General features: G+C 43.2%; 1 protein-coding gene across 1 annotated transcript in view; it reads left to right on the plus strand.

The window, feature by feature from the left end:
* Window positions 1-678: 678 nt before the first annotated feature.
* Window positions 679-15,798, plus strand: part of LOC311108365 (protein lin-28 homolog A-like) — a gene marked incomplete at both ends in the record, with an annotated part of 40,680 nt that continues 25,560 nt past the window's right edge. The window contains 2 exons of the mRNA XM_084151000.1: window positions 679-706; window positions 5,461-5,651. Of these exons, the coding sequence (XP_084007126.1) occupies window positions 679-706; window positions 5,461-5,651 (219 nt within the window). The remainder of the gene's footprint in view (window positions 707-5,460; window positions 5,652-15,798) is intronic.

A 15,798-nucleotide genomic window follows, 5' to 3' on the forward strand; every position in this document is an offset into this window, starting at 1 on the left:
CTACTTATTGTGACACAAAATAAAGACAATGTAATGAATTAAATTAAGTCAATAAGTGTAAACCTTTCTGCATGTGCCTCCATTCCAAGCTATAAGACACTATTTTTTCATAACAAAATAATATAAGTTAATTTCTGATCTAAAAACCAGTTTAGTTTTATGTTTTGAGGAATAAATCAAAATGAAGTAGGTCTACGGTTTGGCTTTCGTCCTCATAAATATTTGAGGTAGTGTAGGCTAATTATTAGACCAAAAAAAAACAATATTTTAAGACTATATCACTGTTATATCACTGTTACCCTGTCTGTCAACAATGCTTCTTTCCTCTGAAAAATTCAGACAAATCTACACGGCTTATCCAGCACGCAGGTCCGCTTAAATTACAGTGTCTTTATAAAATATTCAGCGGTCGAAAGTCTGCTTCAATCCGCCCGGTAAATAATCTACCGGCAACCGGCAGATAACCCGAAAATGCCATTGTAAATATGCCGGTACCGGTAAACGACGTGCATGCTTGAATTCAGTCCACTTCTTTTCGGCTGTAGCCTATGTGCGCGTGTGACTTTGACAGTTTAATTTGTTCAGCACTACAATAAAATCAAGTGGACAAAGACATTCGATCAGAACGACGGGTTAATTTGTCCACAGCAGCAGGTCTGAGGACAGAGAAAGACAAGGATGACAATGGCTGTTCCGTCGCTCACAGGTAAGTGAATGACCTTTCGGAATATACATTTGTAGACCTTATAGGCTATCTCTCAGCAGCATTAAGAATGCTGGCATGGTGAACACACCTGTTCAACACGGCAACAGTTGGCATATCAGACTCAATGCGGTCTTTATTGTCACCACTTGGAAATGCCATCCCATTGTCCTCTATAGGAATTATTAGCCAACGACACTATGACGACATTTAACTACTTGTTTTAGTGAACTAGAAAACAAGATGTATTATTGGGTAGTCCTATCAAATAGGCTATGTATTCTATTCTATTCTCAAATCAAACTATGTTCCGGTTCAAGCTAGTTTAAAACCAAAATGCATGTATTTTTGCATGCATTCGGCTTATTTGTTAGGTTCCTGAATGAATTAACGAAAACATATTAAAATCAAACAAGTTAGCGCGGTTTAGCCTATTTCTAAACAAACGCGGCCATCGAAAAACAATATAACTGACCATACCTACATTTTTCCACTCAAATGACGAGAATTCGTGCACAGGCGCTATTCTTTGTTGTTCTATGCCGGTTTTCTGTAAATAGTTCGGCTTTCCAAGCCACTTGCGTCTTTCTTGCCAGGGCAGAGAGAGGCGCTTATCACTCATGTTACCCTCTGACGTCACTGATATTTCATTCACGTATTTGTAGGCTTTGTGTTCTCATATTTAAATTTTTCTCAAATCACATTAGCAGAATATGTCGTTGAATGATTAACTCTTAAATCAACAACGGAAAATTTAGGCCATATGATTCTTATTGTTCACACCACTTTCTAGAATGGATTTGTCAATGGGGATTTTCAGATATCTCTTGAAAATGTTTTGGGCGTTAGCCTACTCAAAATTTTAAGATGTATCGGTTCAAACCTTTGTATAAGTATCCCCATTTGACTCTTATGTAGGGATACTTTGATTTGAATTGTTTAAGCCTACAATTTATTAATTTAGGCTATTCAAAGATAATTTCAGTCTCAATTGTAGTCTTAAATCCCAATACAGGAAATAGTTCAATTTGATTGCATTTCAAATAAATAACTCTTATTAGAACGAAAAGCTCTTAAAAACATTTCATTTAATCTAGATAGCTAGGGTTGCCTTGTTGGTTTGCTCAAACAAAACACCCACAAGTATTGACGTTTTACAATCCTTATACTTTACATTTTCGTTTATTATAAATGTATCTTAACGAATGTTACAAGTAAGAAAAGAAGAAAGGGACTTTCTTACATGAAACCAAGTAAAAATGTGCATATGATTGAAATGTTTCCCAGGTAGACAAAAGTAAATAACAATCTCATTGAAATAAACGCATGATTAGCTGGTAGGCCTATGTTCTATAAAAAAAAAAAAAAAAAAAAAAAAAAAAATACATGTACCTTTTGCTTGTAAAATGCTGTTAGACTCCCCAACACACATTTAATTCCAACAGCATGGCCTGGCCTGACCTATAGCTATGTCAACAATGCTTAGTCTTTCCTAGCAGTGGATATATAAACGTGAGGTATTGCTGGCTGATATGGATGTTAAAACGTCGAAATAAATCCCCCGCACAAACAGAAGGGAGAAAAGGAGAGAGGAACTGAATGAACCCTTTGAACTCTATTGACAGAAATGCAGGGTATAGAAGAGCCATACTTCCTTCCCTTTGGGAGACTGGTTGGTGGGGTGTGGGGGTTGGGTGGGGTGAAGGAGAACACCAAATCTCGGGTTGGTATGTTCCTATTGAAAAAAAGCTGAGAAAGCTCTGGAATCTCGATTTGGGACTTGTTTACCTCCTGTGAATGTGCCAGTAAATGAAGGAGAATTTTGAGCGGTGTAGGCTACGTCTGATCATGTTTGACCTGTTGGTTTGGCTAACTGATCATTCAGGTTAAAAAAATATTATCCGTTGACTTTAACTGGTTAACTTTCTTATTAATCTCTTCGTTTATGTCCATAAGCCTTTATTTATGGTGAGAATCAGCTTCATTCGCCAAGAACATTTACATGTTGCCTATACTATGAATTTGACCTGTTGAAATGGTGCTGACAACAATAAAAATATATAGACAGAATATAGACAAAATAATTGACACAATCTACAGATTATATTTCTACTCTTTTATACAGCATTTTAGCTTTTGTAATGTAGGCCTAAGCAGGGGATGTGAACCATATAGAATCATAATGTTATTATTGTAGCCTTCAACGGATAGGCTAGCTCGGATATGTCAAATACAGTGCGAGTAGGCCTATTAGCCTACGCTTGTGGGTGATTACATAGCTCTGTCCGATCAGAAAAAGCCATATTTGGGATGTGAGTGAGTCGATAACATCGGACACCAGTGACCGGCCCTGTGACCCAAACCATAATTTATGTTGCCACTGCGGAGGCCTCCTCACCGAATCTTCAAAAACAGAATTTGCGCGGGGGTTGGGCTGGGACGGTCTGGGTGGGGGTAGGGGTAAACTCATGAATTCCGGAGGGTGGGCTCGTTGGGGTTGCTATGCTGCTGGGTGGGTGGGTTGTTGTTGATTCATTCCTTCCCAACGTGTTTTCCCCCTTTCACAAGTGCTACCCACCCCTCCATTTTTTATCAATGGAAATATTTGCAGTGTATTAACCATATTGATAGGCTACTACTCCAAATTAAACAAATAGCCTATTTACATTTGAGTTATTAAGCAGACGCTCTTATCCAGAGCAATTATGGTTAAATGCCTTGCTCAAGGGCACATCAACAGAATTTTCACCAGTCAGTTCGGGGATTCGATCCAGCGACCTTTCGGTTAATGGCCCAACGTTCTTAATTTCCCCGCTAGGCTACCTGCCTATACTAGACTTCAAATGTATCTTCCATTTTGTATTCTAGATTTGGAATTGAAGTCGTAGCCTAAACCTAGGCCTACACTTGTTTGGTGTTTGCGTTCCACTACTCACTCATTCCAAAGGCCTGACAGTGTCCTGGTTTCCCCATTGGAGAATAATAGCTTACGCAAGAGGAGGAGGAATAGGGGGCTGGCCATGTGAACAAGCCCTCAACGTAAATAAGTTTTCTAAAATGCATATGGAACATTCTAGCTTCTTTTAATACTCAAGGGCTAGAACTGAGTTGCCTAGTTAAATAAAGGTAACATAAAAAGAATAAAAAATGGATTCAAATTTGTATTATTTAACGATATGTTGAACGAATTAATTTGCCACCTTAGTAAATGCAGCAAAGAATATGTCCAACAAACAAATGTAATCTATCAATCCAAATAAACGGCTCAATTCACAATCTCATAGCAATTTTCCATAGGCCTATTTTACCACATGCATCCCAGTGATCAGAAACGTAGAAAATAAAATAATGTAGTACTAGTGTATAAAATAAGCAGAACAGGTTTAATATTTACTACACCAGATGTTTGTTTGCATTAATTATGAGTTTCACAGTCTTTATAGTTCCAATTTAGTGCATTAACTGCTGTTATTCAAATGTCAGTGCTGACATTTTAGAAACCGATTTGGCTTTTAAAATTTGTATGAAGCAGGCGAAAACAAGGCTGACCATTAGGCAGAAGGCTACTTGCCTTTCACACGACTCTCGGCCGAACGTGTTACATTTGAAGCAAGATAAAGCATCCTCCTTTATAAAGGTGTGTTTTTGTGAGGACACGGCTGACCACTTGGACCTTCTAACCCGTTCAGAGTCAGTTTTCCTCGCGGCACTCCCGTCCCTGGATCCGTTGTGAAATTAGTAGCTAGAAAGCATGTAATTGACAAAGTCACGTGTCTAGTGCTGGCAGAGGCACAGCCAGTAAGCGGGCGAATGAGAGAGAGAGAGAGAGAGAGAGAGAGCGAGAAAGCGCTCGAAGTGGAGTGAGCGAGGAAAGGATTGAAGGAGAGAGACATGACAAAATATCAAAAGAGGGAAAGCACGCTGTACCATGCGAGCTAAATTTGTGACCGCTGGAATTGAGGATGTCGGATTAATGGTGACTATTATAACCCGTTTTCGCAGAGGAAGCTTTTCGATTGGAACTTTGGAACAGAGGGTCCGCGGGGAAACATGGCCGAAGGTTATTCTCCAATTATTTGTAAAAGAAAATGTGCCCTTACTTTTTCCTTCTGATGGTATAGAGGGGGGCTGCGACTGGCTATTGTTACATATAACATATGTTATGTAGCCTACCGCCCACGATTATTGCCATGTGAAAATACATTTTGTGGTCTTGTTGGAGCTGTTTGTCAATGATAAAGAGCGTATTGTACCCAACAGGGGCTTGCCTGGGGAACCATGTGTGTACACCTGCCCTTGGAGTTTCATTAAACGCTGGTTATTAACAGTGGTAGATGCACGTAAATATGCTCCAGAAGTTACATCAGTGAGCATGCATGTGCAATGGAAAATCGACCAATCAGTCGCATAACGCCGTGCGCCATGCAGTTAGAAGCCCAATAAGTAGCCTCTTTTACACCGCTTTGCGTGATGTTCGAATCATTCTACCATGCGCCAGTTCAAGCTTGAGTGATCTCGAAAATCGTTACGTGGAGACGAATTCTAGCAAAGATGAACATCGGCCAGTGGCGGGGATTCCCCCACCGCTTAGGCTATGGAGATTTCCAACCAACGGGGCTCCATAAAAGTTGTGTAAAGGCTACTACTAGGCCTACTAACTGCGCGCGCACGGCTATAGGTGAAATACTTATGCCACTTCCACACTCGTATATCAATACATAGCCTACTGTAGCTAACTATTTTCATATGCCTTTTAGGAGGGGCGGGTAAAGGTGGAGGAGAAGACGACGTCAAGTCGACGGAGCAGGAAGAGCGAATTCGGCCCCAGCTTCTGTCAGGAACAGGCCACTGCAAGTGGTTTAATGTTCGAATGGGGTTCGGATTTATATCAATGACCAGCAGCGAGGGGAGCCCCGTTGACCCCCCTCTGGACGTATTTGTCCACCAAGTAAGTTCCCCCCGAACGACGAAAATCGTGCATGTTGATGTTGTGCTGCTATGGGCATGTGCTGTGGGCGTTGGGTATCTCCCTCTTTGGTGCAATCTTTCACCCTGTACATTGTAGTCTACTCCACCTTGTTGATGGAAAGCAATGATTCAGTAGGCTTGGTCAAGCAGCCTAGGCCTGTTGTATCTAAATGAGAAATGAGTCGATTTTTATGATATAAAATCCATAAAAATCGTTGTATTAACCTGTGTCCTTGCTTGGCAATAACATTTGTATTTTATTTTACCTTAATTTAACCAGGTAAGCCAGTTGAGAACAAGTTCTCATTTACAACTGCCACCTGGCCAAGATAAAGCAAAGCAGTGCGATAAAAACAACAACACAGAGTTACATATGGAATAAACAAAACGTACAGTCAATAACACAATAGAAAATCTATATACATTGTGTGCAAATGTAGTACGTTATGGAGGTAAGGCAATAAATAGGCCATAGTGCAAAAATAAGTACAATTTAATAATAAAATCACGTTATTGCGAAATAGTGACCTTTTTGTAGGCCAGAGTGTTGGTTGCGACATGTAGCCTATCACTTAATTGACCATTTGTCCAAATGTGTTCCTTGGTAACAAAATGATGTTTCCCTAGCATGTAGGCTACAGGGCACACAACAACATGCTGTGGCGTTTCCTTAGTGGCACGATCCCTCTCCGAACCCTCACTCTCCCTTGAACTGATTAGGAGAACACTTGTATGACACAGTTTGTAGTTTTGTTTTATTGCCTCATGGACAGGGAGAATATGGTTGATGGCCCACCATGTTGGAAACCGTGCAAAAAGACTGAGTAACAGCAAGTTCAAAACACTCAGTTGATCACGTGTTTGTACAGCTGTTATGTCGAAAGATGCACTACATGACCAAAAGTATGTGGACACCTGCTCGTCGAACATCTCATTCCATAATCATGGGCATTAATATGGAGTTGGTCCCTCCCTTTGCTGCTATAACATCCTCCACTCTTCTAGGAAGGCTGCAGGGATTTGCTTCCATTCAGCCACGAGCATTAGTTAGTTTGGGAACTGATGTTGGTCAATTAGGCATTGCTCGCAGTCGGCGTTCCAATTCATCCGAAAGGTGTTCGATGGGGTTGAGGTCAGAGCTCTGTGCAGGCCAGTCAAGTTCTTCCACACCGATCTCGACAAACCATTTCTGTATGGACCTCGCTTTGTGCATTGGGGCATTGTCATGCTGAAACAGGAAAAGGCCTTCCCCAAACTGTTGCCACGAAGTTGGAAGCACAGAATCGTCTAGAATGTCGTTGTATGCTGTAGCAGTAAGATTTCCCTTCAATGGAACTAAGGGGCCTAGCCCGAACCATGAAAAACAGCCCCAGACCATTATTCCTCCTCCACCAAACTTTACAGTTGGTACTATGCATTGGGGCAGGTAGCGTTTTCCTGGCATCCGCCAAACCCAGATTTGTCCGATTTGTCAGATGGTGAAGCGTGATTCATCATTCCAGAGAACGCGTTTCCACTGCTCCAGAGTCCAATGGCGGTGAGCTTTACACCACTCCAGCCGACGCTTGGCATTGTGCATGGTGATCTTCATGAAGCTCCAGACGAGCAGTTCTTGGGCTGACGTTGCTTCCAGAGGCAGTTTGGAACTTGGTAGTGAGTGTTGCAACCGAGGACAGACGATTTTTACGCGCTTCAGCACTCGGCGGTCCCATTCTGTGAGCTTGTGTGGCCTACCACTTCGCGGCTGAGCTGTTGTTGCTCCTAGACGTTTCCACTTCACAATAACAGCACTTACAGTCGACCTGGGCAGCTCTAGCAGGCCAGAAATTTGACAAACTGAGTTGTTGGAAAGGTGGCATCCTATGACGATGCCACTTTGAAAGTCACTGAGCTCTTCAGTAAGGCCATTCTACTGCCAATGCTTGTCTATGGAGATTTTATATGCCTGTCAGCAATCGGTGTGGCTGAAATACATACTTTTGTATACAATGAGGGGAAAAAAGTATTTGATCCCCTGCTGATTTTGTACGTTTGACCACTGACAAAGAAATGATCAGTCTATAATTAATGGTAGGTTTATTTGAACAGTGAGAGACAGAATAACAACAAAAAAATCCAGAAAAACGCATGTCAAAAATGTTATAATTTGATTTGCATTTTAATGAGGGAAATAAGTATTTGACCCCTCTGCAAAACATTACTTAGTACTTGGTGGCAAAACCCTTGTTGGCAATCACAGAGGTCAGACGTTTCTTGTAGTTGGCCACCAGGTTTGCACACATCTCAGGAGGGATTTTGTCCCACTCCTCTTTGCAGATCTTCTCCAAGTCATTAAGGTTTTGATGCTGATGTTTGGCAACTCTAACCTTCAGCTCCCTCCACAGATGTTCTATGGGATTAAGGTCTGGAGACTGGCTAGGCCACTCCAGGACCTTAATGTGCTTCTTCTTGAGCCACTCCTTTGTTGCCTTGGCTGTGTGTTTTGGGTCATTGTCATGCTGGAATACCCATCCACGACCCATTTTCAATGTCCTGGCTGAGGGAAGGAGGTTCTCACCCAAGATTTGACGGTACATGGCCCCGTCCATCGTCCCTTTGATGCGGTGAAGTTGTCCTGTCCCCTTAGCAGAAAAACACCCCCAAAGCATAATGTTTCCACCTCCATGTTTGACGGTGGGGATGGTGTTCTTGGGGTCATAGGCAGCATTCCTCCTCCTCCAAACACGGCGAGTTGAGTTGATGCCAAAGAGCTCCATTTTGGTCTCATCTGACCACAACACTTTCACCCAGTTCTTCTCTGAATCATTCAGATGGTCATTGGCAAACTTCAGACGGGCATGTATATGTGCTTTTTTGAGCAGGGGGACATTGCGGGCGGTGCAGGATTTCAGTCCTTCACGGCGTAGTGTGTTACCAATTATTTTCTTGGTGACTATGGTCCCAGCTGCCTTGAGATCATTGACAATATCCTACCCTGTAGTTCTGGCCTGATTCCTCACCGTTCTCATGATCATTGCAACTCCACGAGGTGAGATCTTGCATGGTGCCCCAGGGCGAGGGAGATTGACAGTTATTTTGTGTTTCTTCCATTTGCGAATAATCGCACCAACTGTTGTCACCTTCTCACCAAACTGCTTGGCGATGGTCTTGTAGCCCATTCCAGCCTTGTGTAGGTCTACAATCTTGTCCCTGACATCCTTGGAGAGCTCTTTGGTCTTGGCCATGGTGGAGAGTTTGAAATCTGATTGATTGATTGCTTCTGTGGACAGGTGTCTTTTATACAGGTAACACGCTGAGATTAGGAGCACTCCCTTTAAGAGTGTGCTCCTAATCTCAGCTCATTACCTGTATAAAAGTCACATGGGAGCCAGAAATCTTTCTGATTGAGAGGGGGTCAAATACTTATTTCCCTCATTAATATGCAAATCAATTTATAACATTTTTGACATGTGTTTTTCTGGATTTTTTTTGTTGCTATTCTGTCTCTCACTGTTCAAATAAATCTATCATTAAAATTATAGACTGATCATTTCTTTGTCAGTGGGCAAACGTACAAAATCAGCAGGGGATCAAATACTTTTTTCCCTCACTGTACATAGTGTATAACATGGATAGTTTGCGTGTAGATTTTGCTAAATGACATATTATTATTTTGTCTCTCCATTGTGTTCTAGTCAAGACGTATGATCTCTTTGCTTAAATATGCAGCCTACATTCGAGTTCATATTCTAATAGCCTACCCATATTTTCAACTGATTCTGTTGCAAAACAACCGTCAGCTCATTCCTGTCTTTGAATCCGTCTATGCCTTTAAATTAAAATTTTACGGTCCAATAAAGTAGCTTTTAAAAACTCAAGAGGAGGAAGTAGAGAGGATGAGGAGCAATCATTTTCACCATCTTGTTTTCGCACCCGGTTTCGTGGAGGAGGTGCTTTTATTGTGTTCACGGGAACTTATTTTAAACTGGGAGAGAACATTCTGGTTCAAAGATGTAAGCACCTGTAAGCGCCTAGCATGGCAAAGGCATCTGCATATTAGGTTGGGTTTGCTCCTAGCAGAACTCGGCTAGGCGACGTGAACGTCTGTGCCTCGCATACTCCCTTAAAAGCCCTTTGTTTGTCCCTCTTGAGACTCCGTAGCCAGTATACATTTCCTCAAAAAAGTCAAAGATAACAAATCTGTCATTCATTTAGAAGTTGAGTTTTTGCCAAGGAGATCTTAGTTGTGCAGTATTTCTGAAGTGAAAACATTTGCATGAAAAACGAGTCGTCTCTCGTTAAATGACAACAAACACTTCATTGAGGAATCCCTACTGTTGACCAATCACAGATGAAGGGGCGTAGACTTCGTCTACCGAACTTCGGCTTGCCTCTAGAAAAAATGTGTGCACAAACAGCCCAAAAAAACCTTGCCGAAGACCAAAACAAACAAACAACGTCACAAAATGTTGTCATAAAAATGCTCAAACTGTTTCGAATGGGTAGCATGCGGACGCCTTAAGGCTTTCTTTGAAAAAGCTGTCAAACACGAATGAGTATCAAGGCTGTTTGCGGTGATGCGCTGCTATGCTGCTGCAGTAGCTGCTACTGTTGAGGTCTCATGCTTAATATGGGCGAATGTGTTTCCTTGTTGTTGTTGACTACTTTTATCATCACTGTAATTTAGTCATGTGGCAGCAATAGCATCTGATATGAGAAATTGTTAGCTCCCACATTTTCAAGATACATTTCAGTGTTTGCTTTGTAAAGACCTTTTTTTTTTTATGTTGGTCTCGATTTGTAGCCTACCCAGAAACCGAGTGTGCTACACATGTTACACTATGTGATAAGTGAATAGAAAGATAAAATGATTGAGCTCCTACATGAACTAAACGCTAACTGTTCACCATACTGAGTGAAGCAAGTTCTTGGTCCAATGACTTAAATCGCATGTACCTCGGATATCATTATTGCGCATTACCACCATACTGTTTTGTTTCTGCATCCCATGCTGTTTCACTGGCCGGTCTGCCTGATTTTGTGTGTATGCGTGTCTCACTGATGTTTCCGCAGAAACAGTGAATTCAAGAAACAATTGAAAGACACAATTTGGAGCTCAGGACGAAACACCCTGCTATTCAAATCAAATCAAATCAAATTTTATTGTCCACATGCGCCGAATACAACAGGTGCAGACATTACAGTGAAATACTTACTTACAGCCCTTAACCAACAGTGCATTTATTTTTAATAAAAAAGTAAAATAAAACAACAACAAAAAAGTGTTGAGGAAAAAAAGAGCAGAGGTAAAATAAAATAACAGTAGGGAGGCTATATATACAGGGGGGTACCGGTGCAGAGTCAATGTGTGGGGGCACCGGTTAGTTGAGGTAGTTGAAGTAATCTGTACATGTGGGTAGAGTTAAAGTGACTATGCATAAATAATTAAGAGTAGCAGCAGCGTAAAAAGATGGGGTGGGGGGGCAGTGCAAATAGTCGGGGTAGCCATGATTAGCTGTTCAGGAGTCTTATGGCTTGGGGGTAGAAGCTGTTGAGAAGTCTCTTGGACCTAGACTTGGCACTCTGGTACCGCTTGCCGTGCGGTAGCAGAGAGAACAGTCTATGACTAGGGTGGCTGGAGTCTTTGACAATTTTGAGGGCCTTCCTCTGACACCGCCTGGTATAGAGGTCCTGGATAGCAGGAAGCTTGGCCCCAGTGATGTACTGGGCCGTACGCACTACCCTCTGTAGTGCCTTGCGGTCGGAGGCCAAGCAGTTGCCATACCAGGCGGTGATGCAACCAGTCAGGATGCTCTCGATGGTGCAGCTGTAGAATTTTTTGAGGATCTGAGGACCCATGCCAAATCTTTTCAGTCTCCTGAGGGGGAATAGGCTTTGTCGTGCCCTCTTCACGACTGTCTTGGTGTGTTTGGACCATGATAGTTCGTTGGTGATGTGGACACCAAGGAACTTGAAGCTCTCAACCTGTTCCACTACAGCCCCGTCGATGAGAATTGGGGCGTGCTCAGTTCTCTTTTTTTTCCTGTAGTCCACAATCATCTCCTTTGTCTTGGTCACGTTGAGGGAGAGGTTGTTATCCTGGCACCACACGGCCAGGTCTCTGACCTCCTCCCTATAGGCTGTCTCATCGTTGTCGGTGATCAGGCCTACCACTGTTGTCGTCGGCAAACTTAATGATGGTGTTGGAATCGTGCCCGGCCATGCAGTCATGGGTGAACAGGGAGTACAGGAGGGGACTGAGCACGCACCCCTGAGGGGCCCCCGTGTTGAGGATCAGTGTGGCAGATGTGTTGTTACCTACCCTTACCACCTGGGGGGGGCCTTTAGGAAGTCCAGGATCCAGTTGCAGAGGGAGGTGTTTAGTCCCAGGATCCTTAGCTTAGTGATGAGCTTTGAGGGCACTATGGTGTTGAATGCTGAGCTGTAGTCAATGAATAGCATTCTCACGTAGGTGTTCCTCTTGTCCAGGTGGGAAAGGGCAGTGTGGAGCGCAATAGAGATTGCATCATCTGTGGATCTGTTGGGGCGGTATGCAAATTGGAGTGGGTCTAGGGTTTCTGGGATAATGGTGTTGATGTGAGCCATGACCAGCCTTTCAAAGCACTTCATGGCTACAGACGTCAGTGCTATGGGTCGGTAGTCATTTAGGCAGGTTATCTTAGTGTCCTTGGGCACGGGGACTATGGTGGTCTGCTTGAAACCTGTTGGTATTACAGACTGTCAGGACTGCTTTGCTATTCATGCACCGTACTAGGTTTCCTTACTAGTTGACATCAAATTGAGTGGAATGGGTTAAAAATTCAAATCAGTCGTAGTCATTAGTGGATGTGTCACGTGTCTACATACGTTATGCCTTGAACACACAGATGGCGTCATTGCGCGAAATAGTACGCAGCATCATCTGGATATGTGTTCAACAAAAGTTCAACATTCACCTTCTGCTACCGTTTCTGTCCAGCCATCTACTCATACAGTTTGACACATACGTTCGATAAATCCAACGTGTGCACCACACAGAATGCACTGCAACTGCCTCTGCAATGCAAAGCTGCAGGGCGAACACAGCGTTCCATTGGAAATGAATGTACTTCTGGTGTACCAAAACGCAATGACTCTGTCGTTGTCCCGTGTAGCTCAATTGGTAGAGCATGGCGTTTGCCAGGGTTGTGGGTTCGTTTCCCACGGGGGACCAGTATGAAAAAAAAAAAATGTATGCACTCACTAACTGTAAGTCGCGTTGGATAAGAGCGTCTGCTAAAATGACTAAAATGTAAATGTAAAAATGTTGTGATCGAGGCGTTAGCCTTGCAAGCTTCCTCCCTGACAAAGATGTCTGCTTAGCAAATGTATTAATCAGAAAGCAATTGAAACAGCGAGGTCTGGGAAAGACCCAATAGAGCCACATTGTCTGCCTTGGCAATTTGTTACCCTGGGCCTTAGCACTTCACATAGACTGCAGAATAGAAAATACAAATATTACATGTGTTACTGTATCTCTATGGTACAGATTCCTACTGAGACGATCTTATAAATGTTCCTGATCTCAATGTTGTGGAACACATAAGATACATTCATCAGATGGTTATGTTGATTAATCCCTGCCCGAATTCTACAGTAATTTCTTATAAACGTTCATGATCTAATTTTAGATGTTCATAACATAGTAATAACTATGGTTATAATGTTTATAGTGTTACTTCATATGTGCATTTTATTTTTGGAGGAATATGCCCAAAGTAATATCAATTGATAAGATTAATTCATTCACATTCATAAGATATAATGATATGGTAATTTCTTATAAACGTTCATGATCCAATCTTAGAGGAATACACGTGCATATTCATAATGTAGGTATAACAAGTGATAATGTTTATAATGATAATAATCCCTCAGTGTTGTTGTTCAAATTGAAGTCCAATATGTTCATGAACTACCAATGAAATTCAAACCAAATTCAGTTTGATGCTGCATTTGTTTATATTTAATTTTTGTAACTTGAATAGAAACCGAGGTAAGAATGAAACAAGAACTTCCAAACTTTGAACTATATTCCTGAAAATATTATTGATGGGACATTTGTCATTTGAAATGCAAAAATACCTCTCTAGAGTTTAGAATGTAACCATGTGGTCACCCTGTGGTAGGGTTGATTGGGAGGCCATGCATGTTTGTTTTCCAGTTGCACACATGACTTGATCTGTTATATGATGTAGCTAAGCTTAAAGGTTGGAGAGCTGACACACACAAACACACTTTTTTTCTGTTATGGGGGATTTCTGTTGCTTACTGCATGGAAAGATTGTAGGTTTTGTAGATATTTTATCCAAAGATATAGACACATTTGTTCCAAGGACAAATTAGCATTTTTGTGCAAGATACAGATTAAGCTCCATTTGGTGACATTGTGTGATATTTTACTATGCCGGCAGGAATTCTTGAGACTGAGAAGAGGATGGGAGAGAAGAGAGGGGCTGAGAGGAGGATGGAAGAGGAGAGAGAAGAGAGGGGCTGAGAGGAGGATGGAAGAGAATAGAAGAGAGAATGAGATGAGGATAGAAGAGGAGAGAAGGGCTGAGAGGAGGATGGAAGAGGAGAGAGGGGCTGAGAGGAGGATGGAAGAGGAGAGAGGGGCTGAGAGGAGGATGGAAGAGGAGAGAGGGGCTGAGAGGGACTGAGAGGAGGATGGAAGAGGAGAGAGGGACTGAGAGGAGGATGGAAGAGGAGCGAGAAGAGAGGGACTGAGAGGAGGATGGAAGAGGAGAGAGAAGAGAGGGACTGAGAGGAGGATAGAAGAGAGAATGAGAGGAGGATGGAAGAGGGGCTGAGAGGAGGATTTAGAGAAGAGAGGGGCTGAGAGGAGGATGGAAGAGGAGAGAGGGGCTGAGAGGAGGATGGAAGAGGAGAGAAGAGAGGGACTGAGAGGAGGATAGAGGAGAGGGACTGAGAGGAGGATGGGAGAGAAGAGCGGGACAGAAGAGGATGGGAGAGGAGAGAGGGACTGAGAGGAGGATGGAAGAGGAGCGAGAAGAGAGGGACTGAGAGAAGGATAGAGGAGAGGGACTGAGAGGAGGATGGAAGAGAAGAGAGGGACTGAGAGGAGGATGGAAGAGAAGAGAGGGACTGAGAGGATGGAAGAGAAGAGAGAAGAGGGACTGAGAGGAGGATGGAAGAGGAGATAGAAGAGGGGGAACTGAGAGGATGGAAGAGAAGAGAGAAGAGGGGCTGAGAGGAGGATGGAAGAGGAGAGAGGGGCTGGAGGAGGATGTAGCGAAGAGAGGGACTGAGAGGAGGATGGAAGAGGAGAGAGGGACTGAGAGGAGGATGGGAGAGGAGAGAGGGACTGAGAGGAGGATGGAAGAGAAGAGAGGGCTGAGAGGAGGATGGGAGAGAAGAGAGGCTGAGAGGAGGATGGAAGAGGAGAGAGAAGAGAGGGACTGAGATGAGGATGGAAGAGGAGAGAGGACTGAGAGGAGGATGGAAGAGAAGAGAGGGGCTGAGAGGAGGATGGAAGAGAAGAGAGGGTCTGAGAGGAGGATGGGAGAGAAGAGAGGGGCTGAGAGGAGGATGGGAGAGAAGAGAGAGTCACGAGGAGGATGGGAGAGAAGAGAGAGACAGAGGAGGATGGGAGAGAAGAGAGAGACAGAGGATGATGGGAGAGAAGAGGGGCTGAGAGGAGGATAGGAGAGAAGAGAGAGACTGAGAGGATGATGGGAGAGAAGAGGGGCTGAGAGGAGGATGGGAGAGAAGAGAGACTGAGAGGATGATGGGAGAGAAGAGGGAATGAGAGGAGGATGGGAGAAGAGGAATGAGAGGTAGAGACTAAAGAAGGAGGTTAGGAAAGAAGAGAGAGAAGAGAAAGATTGAGTGGTGGAAGAGAGGCAAATGGGATAGCGAGAGAAGGACAGAGGAAGAGTGATGACAGGAGTAAGAGGTAGTGTGAGAGGGAGGGAAAGAAAGGAGGGGGTTTTCAGAAAAGAAGGACAGAGGAGGAGTTGCCGAAGAAAATGAGGGAGGGCAAGGAAGGGGAGGGAGAGAGGTGTGTGGAGAAAGAGAACAGGAGACATGTAGGAAAGAAATGAGTGATGGGAAAGTAGTGAGTAGAAGAGAGTAAGAGAGGAGTCAGA

Source organism: Coregonus lavaretus (genome assembly GCF_964263955.1).
Source record: "Coregonus lavaretus genome assembly, chromosome: 33".
In the NCBI taxonomy this organism is placed as follows: domain Eukaryota; kingdom Metazoa; phylum Chordata; class Actinopteri; order Salmoniformes; family Salmonidae; genus Coregonus; species Coregonus lavaretus.